At 50.0% G+C, this 15,472-nt stretch overlaps 1 protein-coding gene and 1 long non-coding RNA gene across 7 annotated transcripts in view; one reads left to right on the top strand and one right to left on the bottom strand.

Moving 5' to 3' along the window:
• Window positions 1–264: 264 nt before the first annotated feature.
• LOC102548465 (uncharacterized) lies at window positions 265–8,554 on the bottom strand. The gene is made up of 3 exons (XR_360617.5): window positions 8,284–8,554; window positions 2,630–2,708; window positions 265–491 (listed from the first exon to the last, which is right to left on the bottom strand). It is a non-coding gene; the product is annotated as an uncharacterized LOC102548465 (long non-coding RNA).
• A 153-nt stretch (window positions 8,555–8,707) lies between these two features.
• The window catches only part of Tfdp1 (transcription factor Dp-1), a 38,947-nt gene continuing 32,182 nt past the window's right edge, over window positions 8,708–15,472 (top strand). The window contains exons 1-2 of one of the 6 annotated variants that reach the window (XM_039094677.2): window positions 8,708–8,893; window positions 9,703–9,777. In XM_039094677.2, the coding sequence (XP_038950605.1) occupies window positions 9,766–9,777 (12 nt within the window). In that variant the 5' untranslated portion in view covers window positions 8,708–8,893; window positions 9,703–9,765. 6 annotated transcript variants of the gene reach the window in all.

Below are 15,472 nucleotides of genomic sequence, written 5' to 3'. Positions count from 1 at the left end.
ACCTTTGTATATCCAGGATAAACTTCAAACGGTCATTATTTGATCAAAGGCATGAGTGAATCTAGCCACTTTAAAGGCCCAAAACTAAGGGAACTCCATATCGCACAAACTCAAAGATAAACCCAGAGACCCACACCAATACGCATAAACTCAAAAGACAAAAGCAAATACATACATTTAAGTCATCAAGAGAGAAGTGATTTGTCCCTTGCTAGTAACCGTCATAGGGTTGGCATCTCTTTAAAACATAACGACCAGGAGGCAGTAGGGCGGAACACTTTAATTCTGAAAGAAATAAAAATAAACCTTGCCAATCAAGAATTCTGAAGTTGGCAAAGCTGCTTTTGGAAAGTAAGGGATACGGGAGCTGCAGAGACGGCTCATTGGATAAGAGCGCTTGTTTTCCCAGAGAGCTAGATCGCCCCTAGGTGGCTCCCAGTTGTAACTGCAGCTCCAGGGACTGCAGACCCTCTTCTGACCTCTGCAGACACCTGCACACATCACACAGACACATAAAATGTAAAAGCAAGCTACATAACATGACATTCTCCACATTAAAAGTAAAATGCACAAGAACTTCATATTTTTGTCGTTGTTTATGGTGGTGGTGGGTTTTCTTGTTTGGTTTTTTTGTTTGTTTTTTCAAGACAGGGTTTCTCTGTGTATCCCTGGTTAGCCTGGAGCTCGCTCTGTAGACCAGGCTTGCCTGGAAATCAGAGATCTGCCTGCCACCTGACTCTGCTTTCCGAGTGCTGGGATTAAAGGAGTGCTTCTTCACTGCCCAGGGTGGCTTGATCTCTTAATTAAAAAGATTTCTATGGGGCTGGAGAAATGGCTCAGCGGTTAAGAGCTCCGACTGCTCTTCCAGAGGTCCTGAGTTCAATTCCCAGTAACCACATGGTGGCTCTCAACCATCTGTAATGAGGTCTGATGTGTATGAAGACAGCTACAGTGTACTTGTATACATTAAATAAATAAATCTTTAAAAAAAAGATTTCTATGTATGGGTATTTTGCCCATACATGTATGTATGCATGTGTACCACATGTAGGATTAGGGCCCATGAGGGCATTGGATTCCCTGGAACTGGAGTTACAGTCGTGAGCCACCATGTGGGTGCTGGGAGTTGAACCCAGGTCCTTTGAAAGAGCATCAGTGCTCTTAACTCCTGGGTCATCTCTCCAGCCTCATGCTGGTTTTTAGCTCCTTTTTTTCTTTCTTTTGAGATGGAGAGTCTAAAGTCTGGAAGTTACTTTGTAGCCTAGGCTGACCTTGAACTCATGACAATCCTCCTGCCTCAGACTCCCAGATGTGAGAATTTCTGATGTGGGCCACCATACCTGGCTTTTACTCTTTTTTGCAATAGAATTTAAAAGAGAAATGCATGAATTTGTCAGTTGTATAAACGACTAAGTTGAACTAAAATACAAATTGGCAGCGTGATTAAAAAAATAAACAAACAAACAAACAAAAAAACCCCCAAAAAACCAGACCCCAATACACTCTGACCATAAAGACTTAGGGTTCATGAACACCTAGAGGCTGAAGAAGAAAGGACGTGGCCGGTCATGGTGTAAAAAGATCAGGTGCTGAGAGAGCTGACTCACCCACGTGATTTAACAATTATAAATATACAAGCACCAAACACCACAGCTCCCAGGTAGATCAGCAGAAGGGAAGGCACAGAGCTTTAGAATAGTCTTCACTGCCTACTTCAGTACTGAAAACAACCAGACTACAGCACCCGTGACTTAGCGGAGATGCCTAACAGTGGGACATGGGACCTGAAGAGGCCACCTCTTGGAGCGAGGCAGGACCCCCAATGGAGGGATAAGGAGGATATTAACACACCTACAAAACTTCTGTCCCCAAGTGTGTCTTGTCTAAAAGAAATGCAGGGACAAAGACGGAGCACAGACTGAAGGAATGGCCAGCCCGATTTGAAACCCATCCCATGGGCAAACAAACACCAGTCCCTGACACTATTAATGATACTCTGTTACGCTTGCAGACAGGAGCCTAGCATGGCTGTCCTCCACCCAGCAGCTGACTGAAACAGATGCAATTACTCACAACCAAACATTGGTTGGTTCAGGACTCTATTAGGAGTTGGGGGAAGGATTGAGGGCCCTGAAGGGCATGGGAACCCCACAGGAGGACCAACAGAGTCAACTAACCCGGACCACTGGGAGCTCTCAGAGTCTGAGCCACCAACCAAAGAACATACACTGGCTTGAACGAGCGCCCCCTGCCCCCACACATACATAGCAGATGTGCAGCTTAGTTTCCATGTGGGCCCCCAAAAACTGGAGCAGAGGCCCTCCTTTAAGGTGTACCCTGACTGTGGTATCCTTTCCTGAACAGGGCCACTCTGTCTGGCCTCAGTGAGAGAAGATATACCTACTCTGAGAGAGACTTGATGTGCCAGCGTGGGGGCATACCTGGGAGGATTAGAGGTACCCACCCTCTCAGAGAGAGGAGAAGGGGATGGAGAATGGGGGAAGGGTCTCTGTGAGGAGGGTACCGGGAGGGGGCAGCATTTGGGCTGTAAATGAACAAATAATTAAAAAAGAAAACTAGATTGGTAAATGATCACTGGATCCAACCAGCTGCTACAGGTCATGCTCACCTTGTCCATAAGAACGGCTTTGTTCTTAACTCACAGAGGTCCTCCTCCAAGACAGGGCAGGGTCTCCAGCGAACACTCCCTGTATTTTGTGAGGTAAATGCTGCTGATTGATCAGTGAGCTCCAGAGGGCGGCCTGTCTCTTCCCCACCCCTGCACATCTGCCCTCAGATGGATGACAGGATTTGGACTCTGGCCGGCTGCTTTTACAGCAAGCTCTGTCTACCCACTGTTTGTCTCCTAGGCTCCTGTGAGGCTTCTACACTTGGAATGTCCATACGACTGGCTTAGGAAATGCCTAGGATATTAACAAAGCACACCTCCGCTGGCGTCTAAGGGCATTTCCAGAGACCCGAGGGCTCCGACCTCCGTGGATTCATCCCTCAATTTGGCATCATATATGATGGCATTATTGAGAGAAGGCAAAACGTAGGTGGTAGGGCCCAGTTCGAGGAAGCAGGAAGCTGCAGACGTGTCCTTAGGCTAATCTCACCTTGACTCCTTCCTGCATCCCCGTTGTGGAAAAACAAAACAACAACAGAAACCCCCTACCTATCACAGGTAAAGAGGCACTGTACAAACTGGGGTTACCAGTGAAGTCCAACTTGGTGACCCCATGAGTTATACTGGAGTTACCTCATGAGTACCTTACCAGTAAGGGTTACGTATGGCAGCTGTGACCCTGTAGGGGCGTGGAGGTCTTTGCACTCACAGACGTGCAGTAGGGGAACCTGGAATGTTAAACAGTTGTTCCTTCCAGGGAAGGAATGTAAAACCTGCTTCACGACCCGAAGGCTGGAGTGGACGTGCTTTTTAGCCCGGTGACCTTTGCACAATCTGCGTGGCCAAAGGCTCTCCCACACCAGGGATCCTCCAGACCCTTCTTCTAAACTGGTTGTTCTCAGCCAATCTATGAGACCCATCTTTCCGAAAGGTGTCACACATAGTCAATCTATAGAACCCATCTTTATAGAAAGACAAAGTCTATAGAACTTTATCACACAAAGTCTATAGAACCCATCTTTACGGAAGGTGTCACACGAACCCTACAGAGTCCTTGTTGAGATCTGATTTTAGCTTGCTTTGTTTCTCAAAGAGATTTAGATTTGCTCGGTTGTACACGTGGGGTTGAGCTAATCTCCACAAGCAAAGTTTTCACCAAATCCTTCTGTGTTTAAATGAACAACGTAAGAGTCAGACTCCACGACCGGGTCATGCTAAGTTGAACAGCTTTCTTTTTTTTTTTTTTTTTTTTTCTTTTCTTTTCTTTTTTTCGGAGCTGGGGACCAAACCCAGAGCCTTGCGCTTGCTAGGCAAGCGCTCTACCACTGAGCTAAATCCCCAACCCCTGAACAGCTTTCTTGTCTCCTGCTGTTCATCACTCTGCTGCCTGTGAAGATCTCAGTGATAACCCCCACTTCTGTGACCCAAAGACTGTGGCATCACCAAAGCCCACCCTAGTTTTCACCCCTGGAAACAGGAGATCTAGAGCTCATTACACAACTTGCAGGACGCTCAGTGAATTGAAATGTGTATTTCCCAGGTAGCTCTGTGGATCATGGTCTTTTCTAGATAGCTGGGCTTATAGGAGGCCATCTTTCAGCTCAGGGAGAGGATTTTTTTTACTTCTTTTTTTTTTTTTTTTTTTTTTTTTGAGTTGGGAACTGAACCCAGGGTCTTGTGCTTGTTAGGCAAGCGCTCTACCACTGAGCTAAATCCCCAACCCCTGAACAGCTTTCTTGTCTCCTGCTGTTCATCTCTCTGCTGCCTGTGAAGATCTCAGTGATAACCCCCACTTCTGTGACCCAAAGACTGTGGCATCACCAAAGCCCACCCTAGTTTTCACCCCTGGAAACAGGAGATCTAGAGCTCATTACACAACTTGCAGGACGCTCAGTGAATTGAAATGTGTATTTCCCAGGTAGCTCTGTGGATCATGGTCTTTTCTAGATAGCTGGGCTTATAGGAGGCCATCTTTCAGCTCAGGGAGAGGATTTTTTTTACTTCTTTTTTTTCTTTTTTTTTTTTTTTTTTGAGTTGGGAACTGAACCCAGGGTCTTGTGCTTGTTAGGCAAGCGCTCTACCACTGAGCTAAATCCCCAGCCCAGGGAAAGGATCTTAATGCATCTGTTTTCAGGGACTTCCTGAAGCCCTGGAGTTGTTTACTTCCTGTTATTTTAGGAGTCTTTTTTTTTTTTTAAGTATTGTGTTCTATCCTTGTTTGTTTGTTTCATGTAAATGGGTGTTTTGCCTGCAGGTCTATCTGTGCAGCATGTGACCGCAGTGCCTGTAGAGTCCAGAAGGAGGCATCAAATCCCCTGGAACTGGAGTCACAGAGTGTGCTGCCTTGTGGATGCTGGGAACTGAATCAGGGTCCTATGGAAGAACAACCAGTGCTCTTAACCACTGAGCCATCTCTCCAGCCCCAAGAAGGAGGAGGAGGAGGGGGAGAGGGAGGAGGAGAAGGAGGAGAAGGAGGAGGAAGAGGAGGAGAAGGAGGAGAAGAGGAGGAGGGGGAAGAGGAGGAAGAGGAGGGGGAGGAACGAGGAGGAGGAGAAGAAGGAGAAGGGGGAAGAAGAGGAGGAGGAGAAGGAGGAGAAGGAAGAGGAGGAGGGGGAAGAGGAGAAGGAGGAAGAGGAAGAGGAGAAGGAGGAGAAGGAGGAGGAGGAAGAGGAGGAGGAGAAGGAGGAGGAGAAGGAGGAGGAGAAGGAGGAGGAAGAGGAGGAGGAGAAGGAGGAGGAGAAGGAGGAGGAGGAGGAGAAGAAGAAAAGAAGAAGAAGAAGAAGAAGAAGAAGAAGAAGAAGAAGAAGAAGAAGAAGAAGAAGAAGAAGAAGAAGAAGAAGAATTAGAATTTTTGGCTTGCTCAAAAAGATTTAGATGTTCTCAAGCTAAACACAATCACACCCAACTACAAGAAACTCGGCAGGGTATATGTGACACCTTCTGTAAAGATGGGTTCTGTAGATTGCTGTAGGAACAAAAGCCCAGCCCTTTGCAAGAACAGCAAGTGCTTTTTAACCTCGGAGCTCTCCCTCCAGCCTCTGCTTCCTGAATCTCAGGGCCTCTTCCCTCAGAACATTAAGGCTCTTTCCTGCAGGAAGGAAATGCTATACAAGGATCCCGTTTCTCGTTTCTCTCTCTGCCTCCCAGGCAGAGATCGCTCCCCTCTGCTACATTCTTCTTCCACCATGGTATTCCACACACATGCGTGGGGCCAAAATGACCGTGAATTGACACCTCTGCAGCTGTGAGCCGGGATAGATCTTTCCTCACTTAAGTTGATTCCGTCTGGTATCTTGTCACAGCGAAGACAACAGTAAGTGACATACATGTCGGAGAGCGACATACATGTCTTAATTGGAGCCCATAGAACTCTAGTGTTTCCTGGTCACTAATCAGCCAAGAAACAGGTCTGCCTATGGTAAATTATAAGCAGAAACCAGGAAACCAATCCAGTTTAAGATATGCCCCCCCCTCCAAACAACCCATTCCACCTGTCCTGTGGCTCCACTGTTTAGTGGCCAGACCTGACTTTCACTCTCACCACCAGTTTCTAACTCCGGTTGATTTGGCTTCCAGAATGCGTTGAGGACCTTCTGCATCCTCCAGCAAATCGAGTTAATTGCTCCCCGGAACAACCGCATGTTGAAGGCTGTTGGCACGGAAAGCCATCCCTTGTTAAATATACACGAGAGGCAGATGCCACTTCCCACTGCAGAGGCTGGCATGGTGTTTCCCTTTTGTTTTCTCCGTTACTGGGGTAGGGGAGGAGAGCTAGAAAATGGGAGGACTCCTGGCCATTCGAAGGCTCCCATGCATGATTTCAATTCTGACATGTAGAACCACGGTTAATTAGACGCCTGGCTGCTTAAGGAGGTGGGGCTTAGCTGAAGTGGTGGGAGCAGGTGTAGTCAGCATAAAGGCAGTTAATTGTAAAGCCATGCAAAATAGGGGTGTCCGGTAATAATATGTTGCACATTACTGAGTGAGGCCTTTGGTCTGTGCTCCTCAAAGGTCTTCATAGATGCTAATTAGCCCAGCATTTGATACAGCTCTGACCTCTATATTACTAATCAGTTGGCTGGGGTTATTCTGCTCTATCCAGACACACATCATCGAGTGAGGAGAAGAGTCTCCAGTGCTAGCAATCAATCCCAGGCCTTACACACTCAAAGTTTTTCGGATGGACTGGCAGATCCAGATGCTTACAGCTCTTTTCCCCGAGAGCCAAGGGCCTATTGCTCCAGGCTTTAGAAGCTAAAGACTTACAATTCGAGATACTGAAGTTGGAGGCTTAGAGTATTCTGTGCCAACGACAGCCATAACACTTGGCAGCTACTCTAATCCTAGCTTCCATCAACGGCAATAGGCAGTGTCTGCTGGTGCGGTGGCTTTGCATGGGTATTGGGTGCTGGGAACTTATGTGTGGAGAACTTCAGTTTTCAATCCTAGAGCACGACTGTTACCCGATAAGGCTGGCCCGCTCCGCTCCCTGGAATTCTTCCAGTGGCCGGGACCCACGTCTTCACGTCTCTGCCCCTTCATAGCCTTCTTCAGTCCTGGCACTTTACCTTCTCTAAGTGTCTTCCCATTTCTGTCTGTCGCCCCACCACCTGTGTGCTGCTGCTCTGGACCTGTTTGCTCCCCAGAACTCTTCAGACTCCCCCTTGCTGCTGTCACTGCTCTGCTGATGCTCTGTGGTTTATCTCTTCATATTACCAGTCTAGCTTGTAAACCGTCACCTGAGAGGAGTTCCTATTGGATGAAAGACTCTCCCAGCTTACTGAAAAAGTTAGCCAAATAGCTTGTTTATATAGTCAGAAATGGGGTGTGGCAAGGATGTTTGCACCAATCACAGCCTTTCTGCTCAGCCATTACAGATGCTTCCCCCTCCACCCCACCCCCACCCCCTCCCATCCTGGGTGAAGATGGTTACTAGAGCTTACTAAAGCTTGTGATGGTAAGAGGTCTGGTGCAAGCTATTGAGATACTCATGCCTTGGGTATTGCCTTCTGGAACGGTAGCTGTGCTTTAGCAATAAGCTGCTGTGGTTACAGTGTTGCTTCCTCAAAGCAGCTGAGGAAGAGTTCTAAACAGGACAGCAGCTTGAGGACTGTTCAGTCAAATGCTAACTCGTCTGACCAAGGAAGCTAGGTAATAGAGAAAGATCTGTTTGGGAGTCAAATTTGGCTTCTCCACCCCTCAGAATAAAATTTGGTCGCTCACATTAACAGTTGTCTGATAGTACTGAACAGCGCTCTGGTCTTTAGTCCCATATGCTTGGGAAAAGTTGGGTCATTTTATCTGAACCACTTGGACTGATTTGCAAGCCACAGTCTATTCTTCTCCCAGGCTCTCCAGCTTTAGTCTTACACATACATACACACACACACACACACACACACACACACACACACACACACACCTGTCTTTCAGGCTGCTCCCTCTGACTGCCCAAGTTCAGGCCCTGTGGCTGTGGAGGTCAATAGTTGAGCAGAGGTGGGGGATCTTGTCTCTGCATTGTCCAATATGCATCCTAACAGCCTTTACTTTGTTCTGTATAAATGTACAAGACTCCTCCCCCTGTGGTGCACATGCAGGTACTTTAAAGCACGCTCAGAACTGGTCATTTTTTTCCCTTGTGTGTACACACTCACCTATTCTTTTCAGTGTGCAGGCATTAAACATAGGTATCCATATTTGTATGCACAGAGGGTTCTCTTCTATATATACGTCCAGGCATGCACACACACGACTCATACTCCATGAATACACACGTGTCTGTATAGCGAGACTATGGATATACACAGGTGTGCACACATCATCCTTTCCCTATGTGTACATGCAGGTATGGCACACACCACAGACTTTTCACCGTTGGCGCGCGTGGCACACACACATACACACAGAGGCAGACACGTGGCCCTCTTCTCCCTGCGCATGCACACAGACATGCATACAGTTGGCCCTTGGTGTACACACACAGAGGCGCGCACACACGTGGCCTCTCTCCGAGCGCACATGGAGGCGCGCGCAGCGCTTTTCAGCGTCGGCGGCCGCCACACGCGCACGCGCGCACAGGTCCCTCCCCTATCCCAGGGCGGGTAGCACCGGCGAGAGGCGCGGGAGATGAGCGGCGGGAGGAGGAGGAGGAGGAGGGCGCCGAAGGCGCGAAAAGGCGCGCAGGCGCGCTGCGCGGAGCGGGCCCGCCGCCGCCCACGTCACCGCGCCGCGCGCACGTCACGCCGGCCCGACGCTCGGCCCAGGGTGAGCCCGCGTCCCGGCGCCGCTGGCTCAGGGCAGGGACCGCCAGGGCCGGACCTCCGGGCCGGCGCCCCCGCGCCCCCGTCGTCCGCCCCGCGCGCCCCGCCGGCCAGCCAGGTGTGGCGGGGGCACCGGCCGGTCGCGGCGGGAGGGCGCGGGCTGGGCGCGCGGCCCCGTTCCCGCCCCAGCCCGGTTCCCGCGTCCGGTCGCATCCCGCCCGCCGCCCAGCCTCAGCCCGGAGTCGGCCTCGACGCGGCGTGGCGTGGGCGGCAGGCAGGGGTCCTGGCCACCCTCCGGCTCTGTCCGCGCCAGCGCGCGAGGCTGGTGGCCGGGCCTAGTGACAGGTGGGGCGGCCGGGCGGCCGGGAGCCCACCTGTCAGAGTGGTCGGCGGCACCTCGGGGTCTTGGGCAGCCCCGGGGCCTGCTGCAGCCCGGGCAGAACCACGCAGTGTCGTGTGCCTAAGTGGGGGGCCTTGTGACTCGGTGGGGCCTGTGGTCAGGCGGGGCCCGCGTGCCCAGGTGGGGTGAGCCTGACGGCTGCGCCTCGCTCCGCCAAGGGGCCGGGGTCTGGCCCCTCTGCGGGTGGGAGCTGCTGGTGCCCGCAGGGAGCATTTCCATTTGGAGAGGTGACTTAAAATCCCTGTGTGGGACCTGCTTGGCTAGCTCTCCTGTTGGGATTGTGCAAGAAAGGCCCCTGCTGCCTGGAGGCCTGCCTCGTGCTGGTGGGGAGATGTTTCCTTTGAAATGCGATGTGCGTTAAACTTCTTTTTTTTTCATTCTCATTCATTACTCGTCCCCTTCCTTTTTACCAGATAAGTCCGGTTTCTTCTGTGGAGGGTACGCAGTTAAAGCCTTGATTTCCTGGATCTGGTAACATGGCAAAAGATGTAAGTATGAGTTCTGCATGCTGCAGACATGTTAGCATAGCTCGCTGCAGTTCTCTCCCTTTATTTGAGAGTGGCCATACCTGCGTGGCAGTGGTTTGCTCAGACATTTTACAGGCAGGAGCTGGGATGGAGGTGAGGGGTGGCCAGTCAGTAGGTGGGTGCCTCCCCTCCGCACAAATGTTCTTTGTCATCTGAAGCCTGGCACGTTTTTTTTTTTTTTTTTCTTTGTGGTTAAGATGATGATGTCTGGATTTTTCTTTAATCTATCTAAACCGCTTGAATACAAAATTTGTGTTTGAATGCATCTCCCAGTTGAAATGAACGTGTGAGGGGGGTATTTTGCTAGTGGGTTTCCACGAAGGAGAGCTGTCAGCATGCAACTTACGATGCATTATGCATGAAACTTAACTTGTTTTATGTAGTATGTAAGACCGTAATTCCACTTTGATGGGTTGAATCCCAACTACTTGTTTGGGCACATTTTTCTCTCAGAAAGATGACGTTTGGTGGTTAATGAAACACGGAAACGCTGGTTGGTTAAGCTTCGTATTTACTACAAAGCTACTGAGCATTTGAAATTTCTTTTTTGAAATGGGTACTGACAGTTAGGCTTTTAGGGGGCAAAAATACAGTCTGTGATTTTGGTCACATACATGTTCGCAGTATTACTTTATAACTCCCTCCAACACTGATCGTGCCTGTGCCAGTGTTTCAGCATTCACTGTCCTTTGACTATTAGATGAGTGTAATTTTCTGTGCAGCCCTGAAAATGCAGGCAGATAATACCACATCAGCTAGACTTGTACCCAAGTGCACTGAAACTGTGGCGCAGGTACCGAGTCTTGTCCTGACTTAGAGGCCCAAGGATTTAGTCATGCCTAGTGGCCCACCTGGATCAGACGGTGTCCGTCTTATGGTCATCAAGCACTGGACCTGCTCTTGGGAGTCGAGTTCCACCCTGAGAGACCGTGTGTAGGTCACCTGAAGTCACAGCTGTATGTGGCGTGGGGCTCGATTTCGTTATGTCTGTTGTTTGCCTGCCTCCACGTCCTGACTCTTCCCCCCGTGTGTGCCTAAGGAGAGACGTGCCGCTCAGTGCGTGCCCACAAAGTAGCTAGGTCTGGTAAACGGTGTGTAAGCAGGGCACTGGCTCCCGTGCCTTCGTTGAGACCCCATGGCCTGGTGTGGTTTCGGGGATCATTGCATCTTCTTCAGTGATCTTCAGTGAGTCAGCATGCTCCAAGTCCTGTCACCTCAGTTTTGCATCATGCACTCCTGTGTGCTGTGTCCCTGGGGAAGGGGTGGGTGGGTGGGTAGACACCATGATGGCAAGTGGTCAGGATGTCCTATCCAGTGGAGAGTGTGAGGCCAGCTGGTTTGGGGTTAGCCATTGTGGTATGGTGAGGCCAGTGCTGTGACTGGGTAAGAGCGCTGCTGCTTTGTCCCTCCACAAGTGCGCACAGACCTGGGCAGAGGCGAAGCGGCTCCCCCTGTTCTCTGGCTGGAAGTGGGGGTTGCAGGGTTGGGCCTTCCCTGTGCTTTTTCAGTAGGATGCAGTATTGGGGTTTGGAAAGGGACTTTGTAACCTGTGCTGAAGGGTAGGAAAGAGGCACCACTGGAGCTGTGTAAGCACTTGATGCTTAAGACGAACTCTGGCTGTAAAGTGCACTGTCGACATGGGGCTCGGAAGGCCATGACGCTGGCGAGAACAGAGGGGCAAAAGTCACGCTCTAGGTCTCAGAAAGGGCAGACAGAAGACAAATAGCTTAGGGGCTTTTCTGCCCCTGCTGGTGCCCAGGCAGAGCATCGAGTATGTTGGGCTCCCTGTGGACTGTGGGCTATGGAATGGGGCAGGCAGGAGCTGGCAGACGAGCAGTGGTAGAGGGGTGGTCTGTGCCTGCAGGTACTCGGGGTCTTTCCTGTGGTACTGTAGACCGTTCATGGGGACAGCATGTGTGCAGGTTGGGCCATGAGAACCCTGCAGTGGGAAGAAGCTAGAGAGGCCTCATACGAGCTGGTGTGTCTTCATGCACTAGGTCGGTGCTGACGCTCGCTGCCTGGGGAGCTGAGCTGTCTTACTAGGAAGATAGTGTTCTTGAATTTGTCAATCATCAGAAAAGTTCATCCGCAGAGATGTGCCTAGAGGAGTGTTTCCTAGGCGATGATACTGACAGTGAAGGTTAACCATCAAGTCCATCCCTTGTCAACCTGACAACAGACCCACCATTTTGAATTTTAACATTCCATCCTTGGTCCTCAGAGGCTCATCTCCTAAGGCAAAATCCTTTTAGTCCATTGGTAGGAGCCCTCCAAATCTTAACATCTCTAACGTTGTTCAAGAACCGTAAGTCTGGGGCCGTGGAGACAGTGCGCATGCCAGACCTCAGTACTTGAGTTACCTATGACTGACTTACGTGGTAGACGGAGAGAGCTGACTCCCATCAGTTTTTCTCTGATTTCCCTGTGTTCTCTGTGCACACGCGTGCACGTGCACACCCAAATAAATCAGTGTAATAAAACAAAGTGGAGAGGTGGCTCTGAAAGACACAGATTGTTCTTTCAGAGGATGCGATTCCCAGAGTCTTCATCAAACAGCTCATAACTGCCCTCGGCCTCAGCTCCTGGGGATCTGACGCCTCTGGGCTCTCTGGCATCCATATGGCGTTCTCCTATAGATTCATACGTGTGCACATGCACACATACAGAAATAAAAAAGATAAATCCTAAAGATTTTTTTTTTTTAATATTTTATTTACTTTATGTATGTAAGTACACTGTAGCTGTCTTCAGACACACCAGAAGAGGGCATCAATCCCATTACAGATGGTCTTGAGCCACCATGTGGTTGCTGGGAATTGAACTCAGGACCTCTGGAAGAGCAGTCAGTGCTCTTAACCACTGAGCCATCTCTCCAGCCCAAGATTTTTTTTTTAAAGGCAGATTTGTTCTTTCTCAAGACTCAGTAGCAGAGGCTAGACCAATGCAGAACCAGAATTCAGCAGGGCAGGCACCAACCCTGGCAACTCCTGGGGCTTTTGTCTTGGGCTTGTAATGGAACCCTCTGGGCTGTGGCAGACTTGGGCAGGCAGCCTTGCCCCTCTAGGCCCGTGCCTGTAGCACTTGAGGCCTCTCCGGCCAGCTCCAGTCTCTGCTTGCAGCTTTCCCTGGCAAATGTTCCTTGGTCTGGTCCTGAGAGGTTCTGCATCTTGAGGTCTCCATTGTGGCTTAGGCTTTACCTTCCCAGCTTCATGCACAGGTCTCTCTGCCTCTTGGCAAAAATGTCCTCAGGACAGTGTCAAGTTCTGCTGCCATCCTGAGACAGGTGGCCCTTCCATGGCTCCAGTGGCCTTTGGTATCTCATCAGCTAAACTTGGGAAAACACTTCCCTAGGCGGTTTTCTCTCGATGGTGTGCTTAGTTCAAGATCCCTCTTTCAAGTGAGTTTTCATCTTAAAGGGTGTGTGCGTGCACGCAGGCATGAGGACAAATAGGGCAACTTTGTGGGATTGTTTCTCCTTGTCTCTTACGGCCATTCTGGGGACTGAAGTCAGGTTGTAGACTTGCTTTTACCTCCCAGCCATCTTGTCTGGAGCTGGCATTTACAGTGGTTGGACCTTTCAGTGAGTGAACCTCGCCCTTGGCATGCTGTTCTCTTTCTTTTCTTTCTTTTCTCAGGTGTTTCGAGACAGAATTTTTCTGTGTTAGCCCTAGCTGTCCTGGAACTCACTCTGTAGACCAGGCTGACTTTGAACTCAGATCTGCTTGCCTCTGCCTCCCAAGTGCTGAGGCCCTAAAAGCCTGTGGCGCCCAGCCTTGAGGATGCTTTTCTTGCCTCAGTGTGAGATTTCCCCTTCGTTGTAGATGCTTTGTATCTTCCTTATGTGCAGCTTTAAACTCATGCATGCTACCCACCTGTGTGCTCCGTTTTACCACCTAAGAGCAGTAAGCAGTAACCATGCCACAGCCTGGATGCTGTGCTGGCCTGAAATCTCCACCAGACAGCTTAGTCCGTTATTTTAAATTTAGCCTCACTTAGATTTTAAGGGCATGGGCAGAGCACGGCCAGATGGTTTGCCAGAAGGTGACACAAGTGGCCTCTAGCTCAGTTCCCAATAGAACTCTTGCTCTCTGAAACTTATGAGCCCGGCCTTCAGTGTCCACATTTCCATTGTGTTCTGGTCTTTTCGGATGCTTGTCAGAATGGCCTAGAAGTTTTGCTTAGAGCCTTGCAGGATTCCTTTATATCATAGACCTGCAGATCATGGATCACGGTTACCGAGGAAGTGCCCCATGCCTCAGTTTTCCATGTTAGTCACGTTTCTCATCACTGACAAGAGCGAGCAACTTCAGCGAAGGAGGCAGCCATGGTGGCTGGCTGGTCACGTTGTGTGCAGAGTCAGAAAGCAGAGATGAGTGTGGGTGTCGGCTGGCTGTCTTCTCTGTCCCTCCGCATTTAGTGTAGGTCCCAGACCATAGGACGGGTGGTGCTACTCACAGTCAGGGCGGGTCCTCCCAGAAAAGGGTCCCACAGAGTCCAGAGGAGGGCTCACGTGGCATTCTGAATCCAGTCAGCCTCACGGGGAAGTGAACTGTCACAGTTCAAACAGCTCCTGCACTGTTAGTGCCTAGTTTGTTCCCTCGACTGCTTTAGAACTGGGGACAGTTGCCACTGAGCAGGTGGATTCAGACGGGAGAGAAACTTTACTGCAGTGCAGAGCAGCGATGCCTGCCTGCCTGCCGCAGCCTCTATCCGTGGACTGTGACAGCAAAGGCCACTTGCTTCAGCTTCCTGTGCTAGAATGTCTACTTGTGATGTTGAGGAGGGGTAGAGAACAGGACGGACACGTGGTCTGCTGGGTTTCCATGTTCCAGGCTCTTCATAGTGAGGGGAGCGATGCTGGGCCGCATGGCCAGGTTTCAGCAGCTCATGCTCAGAGTAGTTTGTTCAGGAGGGCCTGTTGATGATAGCATTCTGGGAAGGGGGAGACTGGACTGTTGAGGTGTGTGAGTACCTGGCCCTCTTGCCGTGAACATTGCTGGGGTTCTTTGGCTTCTAGGATCGCCGTCTTCTCAGATGGTTAAAGAGCCATTGTGAATTCTAGGAACGGTGATGATGTGTGTGTACACCTGTATATGTGTGTGCATGCCTGTACACAGGTAGTAGTTAGTGTCTTTGAGGTGTCAGATTTGTTCTAGAAGATGGTATGTGAGAGAGTTGGAAAGCACCCATTTTAACTTAGCCTCTCCAGTAACACTGCTTTAAAAGTCACGGAACTTGCTTAACCCAATCTGTGAAATAATAAATTGCATCTTGTACATGGGGAGTTCCAGGTCAGTTAGAGCTACAAAGCAGGACTGTTGTCTCAAACAAACGTAGAATTTAGAAATGAAAATTTCCTCGCGTTTTCCCTTGGTCTCCCACTTTTGCATCTGTTTATAAATGTGCAAGAACATACCTTTAAAACGTTTTTTAAAATGTTACCCATGTTTGCTTGCCTGCACACATGTGCAGACGCCCTGTCATCTAGAGGTCAGAGGGCAGCTTTCAGAAAGTAGATCTTTGTCCAACCATGTGGGTCCTAGAAGCTGAAGTCTGCTCATGGGCTTGGTGACCAGCACCTTCACCCTCCGAGGGTCTACCCTGAACTTGAGCATCAGAAACGGGTGATTTGCGGGAAGGGTTTTCCTTTGTGTTG

Source organism: Rattus norvegicus, chromosome 16 (assembly GCF_036323735.1).
Source record: "Rattus norvegicus strain BN/NHsdMcwi chromosome 16, GRCr8, whole genome shotgun sequence".
In the NCBI taxonomy this organism is placed as follows: Eukaryota; Metazoa; Chordata; class Mammalia; order Rodentia; family Muridae; genus Rattus; species Rattus norvegicus.
Note: the sequence above shows the minus strand (reverse complement) of the source record. Positions and strands in the feature narration are given on the sequence as shown.